This window comes from Erigeron canadensis, chromosome 1, assembly GCF_010389155.1.
Source record: "Erigeron canadensis isolate Cc75 chromosome 1, C_canadensis_v1, whole genome shotgun sequence".
Classification (NCBI taxonomy): domain Eukaryota; kingdom Viridiplantae; phylum Streptophyta; class Magnoliopsida; order Asterales; family Asteraceae; genus Erigeron; species Erigeron canadensis.
In genome coordinates, this window is record NC_057761.1 from 52,155,859 (window position 1) to 52,170,927 (window position 15,069).

Consider the following 15,069-nt stretch of genomic DNA (forward strand, 5'->3'; position numbering starts at 1 on the left):
TCTAAAGTACGTACAAAGTTTCATCATTCTAAGGTGAAGTTTTTCTAATGTGGTATTATAAGGAAGAAAAGAATTAGACTATATTTTTAAAAACCCATATAATTCTCCATGAAAATATGATTCAATATTTTTCCTTTAGTTTTAACAAAGAGAAACAATATATTAGAGGTGATATTAATATCAAAGCTTTTAAAAGATCTACCATTATATACGACTAGACAAATAATGAAAAATTGTGACAAAATATAAAATTAAATGCTACGTATCACTTTTCATTTTTAAGGATAATGACATATTCTCCTATAAAAACTTCTGAATAATCCTTGACAACAAATTATCACACATGATAAAATAAAAAGATACAATAATGAGAGTAAATTGATATATTACATGTGTTATAAGTTTGTAAAAAAAAAAAGCACCATGGTTGGATCAGTGGTAAACACCAACACCCTTGCCTCTGAAGACAGAGGTCATGGGTTCGATCCTCATCTCATGCAAAGATTGGAGGGTCTTTTCTACCATTTAGGTAGAAACTGGAAGCAGCCTCTCTACTTAGGTAGATGTAAGGTCTGCCTATATCTTAACCTCCCCCCATACACCGTCAAGGTATTGGGGCTCAAAACCCGCAGAAGGCGGCACTGACCAGTTAATCTTATATAAGTTTGTAAAAAAAATATATTATAAAGAATTTCAGTTTTTCTTTTCTAAATTCATCAACATCATTTCTCTCCAATGGTCAAAAGACTTTACCCTTTTTCCCTTTTCCAATTCCCTCGACTGACTGGTGTCCCTTTTATGTAATTCAACCTCACTTCTTGTTTCGTCGCACCATATATATCTAGAGTCCTCTCTTGGAATGTTTCACATTTGGACTGTTGGAAGTTTTTCAATGAAGCTACCTACCTTATCCTCGACGAAGAATATCTCCTCCACCCTTGGTAATGGTATCAAACTCTCCTTTTACTTTTGAATTGTTAGTAAGAAACGTAGATTAAACCTCGATCGGATTGGTTCGATTTGTAACCACATTTCCTCTTTGACTACTCGTTTGTTATATTTTTTTTAGCACCCTGCTATAACTTTATGATGCATTTAGTTGTGATTTTTTTTTTCTTTCTATTTGTATATTTTTTAAAAATGATGCTATACATTGTCTACCTATGTAAGTTTAGTTATATTGGTAGGCTGTTTGGATATATCAGCTCAATTATCTTCCAAAAAATGCACATATAAAAGCACATCATTTAAAAATTGTAGATTGCGCTTACATACATATTTTTGTACAAAGTTAGGTTTGAAAATCTTGTCAATAACTCGAGCGTACCTCATTACACAACAGTTCGTCGAGCATGGCTCGTTACACATTTCTACTCGGAACTTGATCTATAAAATCTCGACCTTTTCAAACTCAAATTACTCAATAAAATGTCGACTCCGTTGCAAACATACTATGATCACCACATGAACATAAAAGATAACAAACATTAAAACATCATACATGTAATTTTCTGGAATGGCATAGTGTAAATGTAATATATATATATAAGATCTTATTCAATAGATACCAGTAATGGCACTCGTATTCAAATAATATAAGATCTTATTTAATTAATGGCATCATGCTACCACGAGATAATATTAAAACAGTTAGGATTCAGTGATCTTTCCCATCCAAATTGGTGGCAGCATTCCGGTTTGCTCATGAACCGTGTTAAATAAGGGAGGCAACATTTTGTACACCCCGGCAACTTCCTTCATAGCACCACCATCAGCACCCTCTCCACCACCATTTACGCTGGTCCAAATGCTAATCTTCGGCTGCAACCCCTTAACGGCCTCGCCATTAATCTTGGCAATATCTCTGTACATTCCTCCATTAATCATTAAGTAGTCTCTTAAAGCCGTATAGTTTCCTCCCAACGCACCCAAAAGAGTGCGTAGGTAGGTACCTTGAGCTTGTGCTAGGGCAACAAGACCCTCTGCTTCTTTTTGTTTTGTGTATAATTCACCATCAGCTACTTGCTTGCGGGAGTAAAATGTGGCCTCAGCTATCGCCTTTTGAGCATCTGCTTGTTTTTCCTTCTCATAAAGATCAGCTTCCGCATCTTTTTGCTTCCTGTATAGGTCCCAATTCGCCTCTTGTACCTTGTGAACATCAAAATGAATGACTCTAAGCTTGTGTGTGATACAATATCACTGATACCCCGTAAACCCAATGCTGGACTTATTTTGGATCTGATAACTGGTTTACGTTTGAACTCATGTTTTATACTAAATTAGTTGCATACATTATCAAATTTACGAATAGGGTGGCAAGTCAAAATGAAACTTTTTTTTTATATTGGTCAAAATGGGTAGGGTTGGGCCGGATTCAAACAAAACACTTTCTGCCTAAAAATTGTCAGACTTTACATATGTAATTGATATGTTAACTGTCATTGCAAATGTTAATTATATTACCTCCATCGATAGCATGGATAAATCAATTTAGAATGTTGTACATGTCAAAAAGAACAACTTAATTAGGACGATTATATAGCCGTGTGATCTTTTTGGCCAACATCGTTTTCTTTCAAGTAATTTATTTTTTCCTATCTGACCAGTAATATTTGATAATAACTTGAATATGCACTTTCTAAGAAGATGACTGGAAATTGCAAATCACTACTCGAAGGCATAGGATTAGTTTATATTTTGATGGGTAAAATTACCTTGGTTTCATACTCAACGCTAGCTTTGCTCAAGAACTCAGCCTTAAGTTTCTCCTTTTGAGTCAAGGCGTTCATGATCTCAACATGTTTCTGTAGCTCTGCCTCCCTAAGCGCCACAGCCTTATTAGCCTCCACCTCTGCTACCCTTGACTCCTTGGCCCACTTTGCCTTCTTCACTGCCAGCTCTGCATTTGCTTTGGCCAGTTCAGCCTCCCTCTCATTCTCAAACACCTTCACCTCTGTCCGGACATTTATGTCTTCCTTCTTACCCTCTCCTTGCCTTTGTGTCGATATGATCCTTGTTTCAGCATCTATTTTGGCTGCATTCTGCAGCGTCTGGCCTTCTCTGAACTTTGAGCCTATTTCACCCTAAGTTAAAGCAATAATCAATGATCCACTACAAAAAAAAATAGTCAAATCTCCACACGTTTTTAATCATATCTTCACACTTAAATGTGTGCTGAATTAAAAACAAGTGTGGAGAAAAGTGATATGACAAGACAAATGTAAAAGTCCACACCTAAAATTAAGATCAATAAACAACTTCACATTTAAGAGTGTGGACAATTTTGCTTAAATTTTCTGTAAAAAAAAAAAGAAGAGAAAGAAAATCAAAATGGTGGTAATCACCTTCATCCTAGCTTCAGCAACATCGATTTTAGCCTGATTTGCTGCTTCCGTTTGTATCTTTTGTCCTAAATACGAGAAATACTCGTGTCCGGGAACATCAACCAGCTGTTTTACATTAGCATTATAGATCCACAATCCAAATTGATTCAATTCCAACTGAACTTTCTCAAACACCTCCTGCTTGAACTCCTTGGTCCCTTTAAAGATCTCTTCCATGGTCATGGATGCAGCCAGGACACGTGTCTCACCCTCGATGACCCCCTTGACAAGCTCGTTCATATGCTGCGATTGTTTCTCAAGTGGGGAGATTAACTTGGCATATTTATGGAGACTCTCTTCGTCATCAGAGCGCGGACCAATGGTAAACACCGCAGGAAGGATGAATGGGAGTTTCTCTGCACTCATAGCCATGACTTCGAAAGTGTAATTAACTGGTGAGATGTCAAAAATGGAATAGGATTGGCCCGGAAGAACCCATGCTTTTTTAGCGATTTTGATGTCCTCGATTCCATAACCGGTGATAACCAAATATTGAGAGGCACTTGCTACCCTGTACATTGCAGAAAATAATCTTATAGATCAGATAAGAAAAGGAAACCTATATGTGATTTATGTGTGTTGAGAGTGAAGCTCAAGCTTCTTGCACAAGATTAATGTGTATGACATTTTTAGTCACATAAGATCGAGTAGTACCCTGGACAGTTAGAGAGTAGTGCTCCTACTAATATGCAAATCCATTGGTGATGTCTTGACCCATTTTATAAGGAAAGAATTCTCCATCTTGTAAACCATAAGTAACCTTTGTTTTTGGGTGATTGTGAGTGTGTTTGGTAGAGAAATTTGAGATGGAAGAAATGGAAACGATTTCATTTGGAAATGAGTCAATGACTATGCGCGGAGAAATGACTGTTTCTCTTTTGTTCTAGTTTGATTTCCATACATACAGAAGGGAAATGCAAGGAAATGATAATTATAGATATATTGGTTGGTATAGTCTTAGAGTTTATATCTTAGCTGTTTAACCTTCATCGTTAAAATAAAAATCTAAATTATAATTGAGTGTATGTATGGTTCAACCAAACACATTTCCCCCATTGTCCTTCTGCTGACGTCATCTCGGGCAGCCTAACCAGCTCTTTGGGGCATCGAGACTTTGTTGACTTGCTGATTCCCATGGGTTGCCTTCCACCATTTTGTTGGATGCTTCGGCATAGTGATACTTGCGGCTTGTTGGGTGTTGTGGAAAAACAGGAATTCCGCCTGGACAAACTTTTGGATTGACATCAAACTGTTCTCTTTTAATTGGATATCGTGTAAGGTTTAATAGTTCTATTGGTTTGAATGGGATGTGAACCTGAGAGACTCATTCGGGGCTTACCTTGGGGATAGACGATGGGCCCGCCGTTCGACATGATGCAATATTTTGTAAGGTGGCAATTGTGTCGTGTTCGGATTAATAGGTCGGTTTTGCTTGTTGAGGGGTTCATATACGTCATCTCAAACCCAACCAATTTAAAAATCGTCTCAAAAATTTGAACTCAAAAACCAATCCACTTAATAAATAGGTTATACGTATTGACCTGTTTGTAACTCGTGTTAAATTAGAGGCTAAACTGATAAAATTTATGATCTTGGAATTTTGATATTTTTAATTTACACAATAAGTAATATGGCTGTAAGTCTATAAATAAGTATATATATTTTTGGGTTAAGTCACTGGATGAACAATGTATTCTCGTTTATCAAACCATTTATGACCCAAACTCATGTATTCTCGTTTATGTCGTGTCAAAATTGTCGCAGCTGTGAAAGGATGTAATTCGAGTTGATCATTTATGTATATTGTTTGTAAAATTGTATTGCAGCTCTCCTCAACAAACTTGCTAAAATGTTTAATGAACAAAGCTATTAAAAAGAAAAAGTCTCAACAATCCAAAAATATATACTAAAAATTGTCACGTTAGACTTCCCGTTGCTAAAACCAAATAAAGCACTAAATAAACCAAAATTCTCATAGACTCAAGGTTACCAGGCAGGAAAAATAATGAAATTAAGACTCAGTGATCTTGCCCATCCAATTTGGTGGCAACATTCCAGTTTGCACAAGCCTTTTGTGCCTCCGCTTCTTTTTCTTTCTGATAGAGAATTGCCTCTGCATCCTTTTGCTTCTTGTACAGCTCCGAATTCGCCTCTTGTACCTTTGTATATGTTTTGTATGTCAAATATAGCCAAAACGGACTCTCTCAAAACTAATCACTTTCTATGTCACATACTTATACTTGCCTTTTAAAAAATAATAAAAAAAATAAAGATTGTATGCATTATAAAAAGTATAGTTTAGGAGCTTTATTTCAAATTCTTCAGGAGTCAGCACATTTGCCTTGTGTTTTCGGTTACATGGTTATGTGTTAGATGCACTGTAGGCAAAGATTACCGAATTGATTTATCATATTTATCTGTATGCAAATGAGTCAAAATTGTTGTGTAGAAATTAATATGTACCTTGGTTTCGTACTCAACACTAGCTTTGCTCAAGAACTCAGCCTTGAGCTTCTCTGTCTGAGTCAATGTTGAAATAACAAATCAATTGTGTTATTTATTGGTTTCTATGTTTACTTGCAGGCTTCAAGTAGTAGCAAGATGATGTAATGCTCTTGAACAAGTATTGAAGCTGTAAAAGTGGAGGAGGGAAGAAGACTTTTGAATTCTGGTCTAGTCTTGCATTTTGGAGTATTTGTCAAGGGCCAATATTGACAATTTTTCTGTATCTTATATATCTGGTCAATTTATGTAATTATGATAAGTAGAGAGGCTGTTATTGTAATTTGTTTTAGGGTTCGCCTATATAAGCAACCCTCTACTACTGTTCCGATTACCTCTTCACATTATTGCAGCTTGATTTAGTACCGTTAAAACCCTAACTTATTTTCGATGTAATCATCTGTTCTTCCCTTGTTTATGGTCTGTAATCATCTTTATTCAATGTTAATCATCTCTTTCGTTAATGGCTGCCTTGAAGAGTGTCTATATTTCTATAAATTTCTACAGTCAATGCATTCAACACCTCAACTTGTTTCTGCAACTCCGCCTCCCTGAGCAACACTGCCTTCCTGGCCTCCACCTCTGCCACCTGTGAATTTTTCGCCCACTTTGCCTTCTTCATTGCTAGCTCAGCATTTGCTTCGGCCACTTCAGCCTCCTTCTCATTCTCAAGCACCTTCACCTCAGTCTTCACTCGTATCTCTTCCTTCTTCCCCTCTCCTTGCCTCTGCGTCGCTATGATCTTCGTTTCTGCATCAATCTTTGCTGCATTCTGCTGTGTTTGACCCTCTCGAAGCTTCGATCCAATTTCACCCTAAACAATCAATCAATAATAATTAGCAGTAGGATACTTCAGAATATATTAATATAAGAGAAGTGTGTTCATTGGTACAGTATTTAAGACTAATGTTAGATTAGTTAATTTAGAAAAAAAAAATCACCTTCATCTTGGCTTCAGAAACATCAATTTTAGCCTGATTAGCTGCTTCCATTTGTGTTTTTTGTCCTAAATATGAAAAATACTCGTGTCCAGGAACATCAACCAACTGTTTAACATTTGCATTATAAATCAACAACCCGAACTGATTCAACTCCAGCTGAACTTTCCCAAACACTTCCTGCTTAAACTCCTTGGCCCCTTTAAAGATTTGTTCCATAGTCATGGCAGCAGCCAGGACACGAGTCTCCCCTTCGATGATCCCATTAACAAGCTCATGTAACTGTTTGCCATCCCTTTTGAAAGACGAGATTAGCTTGGCGTATTTGTGGAGACTATCGTCATCTTCGCTGCGGGGACCAATGGTGAACACAGCAGGGAGGACGAAGGGAAGTTTCTCAGCACTCATTGCCTGAACTTCAAATGCATAATTGACTGGGGAGACGTCGAAAACCGAGTAAGTTTGGCCCGGGAAAACTCATGCCTTCTTAGCAATTTTGATGTCATCGATCCCGAACCCAGTGATCACAAGATATTCAGATGCTTTTGCTACCCTGTACATGGCTGTGTTGGATAGGAAGTTAATGTTAATGCTACATATATAGACAATTATATACTAGTAGTATATTGTTTTGTTGCATAATAAGATAGCCATTGAAGGTAAAAGTAATAAACAGATTCCAAAATATGTTTGTAATCATTATAGTAGGATGATGGGTAAGTTTTGTACTAGCTAATCTGAACTCTTGTTACGTGTACAAAATATAATATATACGACTATAATTTTAGAAGATGTCTATGAATGATGTTACTTGGCAGGTTCGGGTTTTTGTGGGCCAGATCGTAGTCCATACAGTTAGGTAAACCATATATGATACATGCAGAACTAGCTAGTTAATTATTCTTCAAAGTTTGTACATGCACAGCTAGTTAAACCCATATATAGCATGCTCAAAATTCAACCAAAGATAGTTTTTTTTTTTTTTTTCTTTTCATTGAAAACACATATCCCAGAACCCTTTATAGGCAATTGTTATACATATTTATACTCTAATTGAAGCTGGCGTAAGTTTTCAACACTCTTTCACCTAATGAAAAGCTATAAGTACTCGAGGCTATGGAAAGAAACAAAGAAATGTAGCAGATTCACGTCTAAAGATCAGAGTCTTGTAATCGAACTCAAACTTATTTTCAGGAATATTTCAGGTTAATTATTATGATTTCCAACTTATTAACCGAAGCTTAGAGTTCAAATTAACTTACAAGCTGCAATCAATTGAAATTAATACAGAATAGATCACTACAACATAAATGACTTTTACTGACTGAAAAGAAGAGTCACAAAAAGTAAAACAACAGTCACTAAAGCCCATAAAACCTTCTCCTTCTCAAATAAAAAGAGTCACTATTAGAACCATCTCTATTTTGACTCAAAATTTCAGTCACAAAAGGTATGCAACCTTTAATGACTGATATCTTCAGTCACTAAAACCCACTAAAATGCCAAAAACAAAAGGTATGCAACCTTTAACGACTGATATTTTTTAATTTTTTATTCACTATTGTAACAGAGTAGTGAATAAAAAAAATTCATGCTATTATGCTAATCCAACACAAGTCAAACATAAAACTTCAACTATATATTGACTTAAGTTTGTCTATACGCTATCCTTCAATTTGTATAGCAGGTGCAGCTTAATTACGTACATGAACAACATGCATGACGGTTCTCATAATGCAGATAAGTTAAATACGACAATATGCATGGTAAATAAACAACGTAGTACATGATTGATATAAATAATATATACAACTAAAACTTGTCAGTTGTCACGCGACCAGCCAGCTAGAATAAGTTAAAAGATGACGAACATGAAGTAAACAAGGCAAAAGTGATCAGTAATCAGCTGGTTTCAAATATGAAGCCAGATAATCCCTTAAAGCTGCATAGTTTCCTCCCAACGCACCCAAAAGGGTGCTTATGTAAGTACCTTGGGCTTGAGCAAGAGCAATAAGACCCTCTGCCTCCTTTTGTTTTGCATATAGTTCACCATCTGCTACTCGTTGACGGGCATAAAATTCGGCCTCGGCAATAGCCTTTTGTGCCTCCGCTTCTTTTTCTTTCTGATAGAGAATTGCCTCTGCATCCTTTTGCTTCTTGTACAGCTCCGAATTCGCCTCTTGTACCTTTGTATAAATATAGTTAATCATGTCAAATATAGCCAAAAGGGACTAGTACATAATTGTCCATAACTAATCACTTTCTAGGTTACATTCTTATTTGCTTTAATTTTAGTAAAAGGTATAGTTTGGGAGCTTTATTTCCATTAGTCGAGCAGCCAGCATTTTTGCCTAGTGTTTTTGGTTACATAGTTGCGTGTTAGATGTGGTATAGGCAAGGATAACCCGAATTGATTCATCATATCTATATCTATATGACTATATCTATATGCAAATGGGTCAAAGTTGTTGCCTAGAAATGAAGATGTACCTTGGTTTCGTATTCAACACTAGCTTTGCTCAGGAAGTCGGCCTTGAGCTTCTCTGTCTGAGTCAAAGCATTCATGATTTCAACCTCCTTCTGCAGTTCCGCCTCCCTGAGCGCCACCGCCTTCCTGGCCTCCACCTCTGCCACCTGTGAATTCTTAGCCCACTTTGCCTTTTTCATTGCCAGCTCAGCATTTGCTTCAGCCACTTCAGCCTCCCTCTCATTCTCAAACACCTTCACCTCAGTCATCACTCGAATCTCTTCCTTCTTCCCCTCCCCTTGCCTCTGCGTCGCTATGATCTTCGTTTCTGCATCAATCTTTGCTGCATTCTGTTGTGTTTGTCCCATTCGAAGCTTTGATCCAATCTCACCCTAAACAATCAATCAATAATAAAATAACATTAGTATAGTTCACAAAATTAAAATAAGAGCAATGTGTTCATAAGTACAGTATTTACTATAAATGTTAGATTCATTTAGGAAAATAATCACCTTCATCTTGGCTTCAGAAACGTCAATCTTAGCCTGATTAGCTGCTTCCATTTGCGTCTTTTGTCCTAAGTACGAAAAATACTCGTGTCCAGGAACATCAACCAACTGTTTAACATTTGCATTATAAATCAACAACCCGAACTGATCCAACTCCAACTGCACTTTCCCAAACACTTCCTGCTTAAACTCCTTGGTCCCTTTGAAGATTTGTTCCATTGTCATGGAAGCAGCCAGGACGCGAGTCTCCCCTTCGATGATCCCATTAACAAGCTCGTGTAACTGTTTGCCATCCTTTTTGAAAGACGAGATTAGCTTGGCGTATTTGTGGAGACTCTCTTCATCCTCAATGCGTGGGCCAATGGTGAACACGGCAGGGAGCTTGAAGGGAAGTTTCTCAGCACTCATTGCCTGGACTTCAAAGGTGTAGTTCACGGGAGAAATGTCGAAAACTGAGGAAGTTTGGCCCGGGAAAACCCATCCTTTCTTAGCGATTTTGATGTCATCGATCCCGGATCCAGTGATCACCAGATACTCAGATGCCTTTGCTACCCTGTACATGGTTACTAGATAGATAAAGGTTAATCAGATATGGTTTAAGGTTTTATGAAGTAATGCATTATATATATATGTGTACAGGTGATTTCCAGGTAGTTACGTATTTACTAATTATCTGGTAATCTTTGAGAAATTATCGCATTATCAATTGCATATAGCTAGTAATTATCCACCTTGATAAGTTAAAAGTTTGTTGGATAGATCTCCGTCAACATGTAAATAAAGATAATCATTATCGTAATTGAAATTTTGCATAGAAGTTATTTTAATTTGATAATAAAAGTTGTTGCTTCTAAAAGTAATGATTAAGGAACCAGCTTTAGAATATTACTATACGTTTTTAACTTTTAAATGGTCATATAATATACCTATACTTGGTTTTCCACAAGTTCAACTCTTAGAAGGGGTATTTGCATTTTCAAATAGTCAAATAATATACTTGTTCTCCACAGGGTTCAAATTTTAGGAGGGGATATTTGTGAATGTTATCATGAATCCTCCGTTTATCCTAGGCATTCGAGTAAGAATAGGGATAGCATAATAAGCCGTTCAAAAAAAATAAAAAATAAAGAATATCAGAAATCAAAATACCGCATTATATATTACTTTCATTATTCACTATTGACTATTGAGTTTCTAATAAAAACTATTGATATCATACAAATAAAGATGATGATAAATTCATTGAAGTTTTTATTATATACAAGAATCATTGTTTTATTTACTTAAAATCTTGAATATTGACATGTTTCTATTTTATTTTATTTTTTTTGGATATGATGATAAAAAGTTATTGTAAATTTATCATCACTTAAACAACATTTCGTTTCTATTGATACTTAAGAGTTATGATTTGACTTCTGCATTTATTTTCCTCCAATTTGAGTATTTGACCTTGCTTAAAACCAGTATAATATATAATTTATCAAAAACTTATATTATGAAACCCGTAAACTTACAACTATATCTATTTAGTTGTTTCTCTTTTTACTTAATAACCTGTAGAGGTGGGCAAAAAACTGGGTCTGAACCCGAAAATTGAACCCGGTCAAACCCGAGTTTGACCAAAACCGGTTCGGGATTGGGAAACCCAGTGTTTTGAAACCGGTTCCAGTTTTCAGGTTTTAGGACTGAGTTGAGATTGTGCTGGGTTCAGTTGGAAAAATCGGGAAAAAAGTTCAAACTTTGACCAAATCCGGTTTCAGACCGGTTCGGGAATGGTCAAACCCGATTTTAGTTCCTTTGATCAAGAACAGCTAAGTATCTGACCTTTTTTATGAGCTGAGTGACTAATCCAAGGATGACACTCACTTTGCACGTATCTGGGGATCATCACTAATGAGTCTCCATGACCACAAGAGATATATTTTAGTTGCTTTTGAATCGCATGAAATGATTTCTGTTTGAATGAGATGTCATTTTGTTTGATTAACATAATTACAAAGAGATTTTGATAAGTGTAGATGATTTAACTAACTATTTACAAGATTAATATACAGCCTAATAAAGTTAAATTGCTAACACATGATACATGACTCGAATTTTTTACATAAATCTTGACATGATGATTATTCTTATTACTGTATCATATATGAGTCAAGTCCTACATGCATATATGCGAAAAGGGGTGGGTAACACTAATTAACATGTCTTTTTAGGAAATATTTTGACAAATTCGACCATTTTTTGTTTATCACCCCACTTTTGAAAGATATGAGAAAACATGGCTAAGAAGTAAGCAAGTGAACACATGATTCGTGACAAAATATCCGCAATCCAATCTCTATATGTCTTCTTTGGAGGATACATTCGATCTGATTGTAATAGAACCCGATAAATTGCCTCTGTCAAAGCAAAATAGGTGACCGGGTCACTTTCTTCGGGGAGTATGCCTTGCTCTGTGAGCGATACAATATCGTATGCACCGGTTGTCACAGGTACCCCAAGATACAATATCTTTAAGCGAAGAGTAGTGTAAGCATAGATTATGTGTTGATCTCTGGTTGATATGACTCAGGTTGTCACAGGTACACATACTCTTCTTTTTTTGACTGGCAGGTTAATTTTGGGCATTGTGTGTTCATATATCAAACTCTAATTTTAGAATAAACTCAGATTATTTTTAAAGAAAGTCTTGTCTCCAGCTTGAAAAACATTTTTCTTACACTTGAATTTGAACTCCAATCTATTGATCTATTGAATGTTGGAGCATATACATACATAACTTGCAAGCATGTTATGCATATATTTCAAGAAAACTTATTGTTGCTGCAACCATCACTTTTTCGGGTGCTCAACTATATACACTTTTTCGAATCTGTCTATTGAGAGTAGAAGTATGGAATTGTTCAAAGTTCCCGTGCAAGTTGTTAATGGGTGTCTTGGGAGAGAGTGACTACTCCTAATGCCTGTGGTGTTTTCGGCTTGGATTCACTTCTGGATGTTAATATGAATCTAATGTTTAGATGATAGCTATTTTAATACAAAAATTAATAAGCTTTAGAGAAGAGTTATTGATAATTGATAACTTTTGATACCAATAACTAAGGGTCAAATTTATAAGCCCAATAATATATAACATAAGCCCATGTACTAATATCATATGAGAGTCAAGAGACTATGGGAGGTAGGGGTAAGGCTGTCTACATCTTAACCTCTCTCATACACCGTCAAGGTATTGAGACCCAAAACCCGTAGAAGACGGCATTGGGCGTTACTTACTTACTTTTTTTAGTCACGAGACTATGAGAGGTATAAATCATACATTCATTAGTGAACAACGGTAATAGCATGAATAGCAAGAACTAAACATCAAAACTGGGCAGTGACAATTTGCCAGCTAAAAAGAGGAAGGTTCAACTCAAACTAAAATTATCATAGCTTGCAATTAAAGGATCAACAACACCTCTTGATAAGTGATCACAAGTAGGCAAGTTGACCACCTAATTTTTCTTCATCTCAACTATAATGACGACAATATAAAACTACTAAAACACTGCAATGAACCTGCAAATTTGTTGATAAGAAAAATAATATCCATTCACATGAGAAACCCATTCATCAGACAATATCACAAATCACAAAAATAAAATAAGTTTGTATAGCAAAGAAAGTCTCAAAACTTCAAGAAAAAATAATGTCAGAAGCAAAGATTAAAAGGAAGTCTCAAAAACATCAAATGATAAGCAAGAAGTAATGAAGTAATCCTCATGCATGAAGTAATCAGCTTATTCATCGGTGTACGTTGTGTTGTCCATTTCAAAAGCTGTTTTGGCCAAGATAAATGTTTGGGACTTTGGGTGATGGATGGTGCAGAAGTCAAAGAGAATCTTCTTTATATTAAATAAAAAAAGGATTGTTGTGACATCATCATTCCATAAATATTGTTTATTTGTCACATCTAAATTATTTCTTAATATTAAGTTTTATTTTTTTTAATTTACTTATGATGTCATAAACACTTTCCTTATTAAAATTTATTGCATTTTTGTTTTTTGTTATTTTATAATGTTATATATTTTTGTAATTTTTTTAGAAAAAAAACTCTAAAAAATTATACATTGTCTTATAAGTTTCATCATCTAAATAATTTTATCATAACAGATTTTTAATTATTCACATATTATGCGAGTTAATAAACTAATTATAACTTATAAGAGATACTATTTTGAGGATACGAGTGCTCTTAAACTATCACAACTTCAATGGCGAAAATGCTATTTTATAAAACTTTGATTGATATGCCCGGGTTAAACGCGGGTTAATTAGCTAGTCTAACTATAAACTAGAATTAAAAGTTTCCTAGCTGCTACATTCATTAGATCTAGAGAATAGTCTCCTAAAATAGCAGAGGGATTTTCATGTGATAAAGAAGTTTATGAAGCAGATGCACATGGAAATCCTCGGCATTTATGTGATGGAAAAGACAAAGTCAATTGACGGAAGTAAATCTGTGAGGAATCATGGGTTCGTAAGATTCAGAAGCTCAATAAAGGTGTTGTGGAGAGCAAGGAACTTTAAGGAAAGAAGATAAGAACTCAATAATCAAAACACCATCCATCTTACTCATAGAAGGGTTTTAGCTCTGCTTTAATATGTAACCCTTGGCGTTTTACCTCACGATGCAGCTCAACCACCAATTTTGGAAATGCCCGACGTATAAGGAATTCGAGATCTTCAACTGATTCACCAAGATCTTCAAGTTTGTCAATACTCTTCATGTCTCCTCCAAACTCAAAGTGATGACCATAAAGGTTTCTTATAAATCGTATAAGTTCCTTCACATCCCAAATATCATATTCATGCTTTTTGTTGGCCTTGTTATATGGATTTTTATCAGCCATATAACTATGTCTATACACTATAGAAATCCTTACTTGCTTTTTCTAAAACTATCCTATGTGGCACCCCTTAGGTTGCAAGAAAAGGACTAAAATCTGATGTGGCTTTTTTTAGAGAAAAGTATGCGTACAGTTGAAGGCAAAACAACGGTTATTAGTTTGTAGGCCCAATTCCCCTATTTCGGAAAAATCAAATGAGTCAAATTGTATATGTAAACCGTCTACTATCGCCCTCCATCTCTTTCTATCTCTGTACGTAATCCATCTTCAAACTATTATCAAATCAGTCGTTGAATTATTAAAGGGGTCAAAAAGGAATTCAATCAGGTTTTACAGTAACACAGATGATGATTACCAAGTATCCTTCTTTGT

General features: G+C 35.6%; 3 protein-coding genes across 3 annotated transcripts; all 3 read right to left on the minus strand.

Moving 5' to 3' along the window:
* Positions 1-1,650: 1,650 nt before the first annotated feature.
* Positions 1,651-3,963, minus strand: LOC122585318 (flotillin-like protein 4). The gene is made up of 3 exons (XM_043757446.1): positions 3,345-3,963; positions 2,715-3,083; positions 1,651-2,148 (listed from the first exon to the last, which is right to left on the minus strand). Exons 1-3 carry the CDS (start codon positions 3,900-3,902, stop codon positions 1,651-1,653), a joined length of 1,425 nt encoding a protein of 474 aa, XP_043613381.1. The 5' UTR covers positions 3,903-3,963.
* A 2,382-nt stretch (positions 3,964-6,345) lies between these two features.
* Positions 6,346-7,231, minus strand: LOC122594712 (flotillin-like protein 1). Its single transcript, XM_043767116.1, has 2 exons — positions 6,827-7,231; positions 6,346-6,699 (listed from the first exon to the last, which is right to left on the minus strand). Exons 1-2 carry the CDS (start codon positions 7,229-7,231, stop codon positions 6,346-6,348), a joined length of 759 nt encoding a protein of 252 aa, XP_043623051.1.
* Positions 7,232-8,718: 1,487 nt separating this feature from the next.
* LOC122594728 (flotillin-like protein 3) lies at positions 8,719-10,360 on the minus strand. Its single transcript, XM_043767117.1, has 3 exons — positions 9,803-10,360; positions 9,314-9,682; positions 8,719-9,009 (listed from the first exon to the last, which is right to left on the minus strand). The coding sequence occupies exons 1-3, from the start codon at positions 10,358-10,360 to the stop codon at positions 8,719-8,721; spliced, it is 1,218 nt and encodes a 405-aa protein (XP_043623052.1).
* Positions 10,361-15,069: the final 4,709 nt, after the last annotated feature.

Excerpts from the sequence above, each read along its gene's own strand:
- LOC122594712 (XM_043767116.1), bottom strand. The coding sequence starts at position 7,231 with ATGAGTGCTGAGAAACTTCCCTTCGTCCTCCCTGCTGTGTTCACCATT. Across the intron at positions 6,700-6,826 it reads TTTCTGAAGCCAAGATGAAG|GGTGAAATTGGATCGAAGCT; the intron begins GTGATTTTTTTT and ends TTGATTGTTTAG.
- LOC122594728 (XM_043767117.1), bottom strand. The coding sequence starts at position 10,360 with ATGTACAGGGTAGCAAAGGCATCTGAGTATCTGGTGATCACTGGATCC. Across the intron at positions 9,683-9,802 it reads TTTCTGAAGCCAAGATGAAG|GGTGAGATTGGATCAAAGCT; the intron begins GTGATTATTTTC and ends TTGATTGTTTAG. Across the intron at positions 9,010-9,313 it reads GTGTTGAATACGAAACCAAG|GTACAAGAGGCGAATTCGGA; the intron begins GTACATCTTCAT and ends ATTTATACAAAG.
- LOC122585318 (XM_043757446.1), bottom strand. The coding sequence starts at position 3,902 with ATGTACAGGGTAGCAAGTGCCTCTCAATATTTGGTTATCACCGGTTAT. Across the intron at positions 3,084-3,344 it reads TTGCTGAAGCTAGGATGAAG|GGTGAAATAGGCTCAAAGTT; the intron begins GTGATTACCACC and ends GCTTTAACTTAG. Across the intron at positions 2,149-2,714 it reads GCGTTGAGTATGAAACCAAG|GTACAAGAGGCGAATTGGGA; the intron begins GTAATTTTACCC and ends GATGTTCACAAG.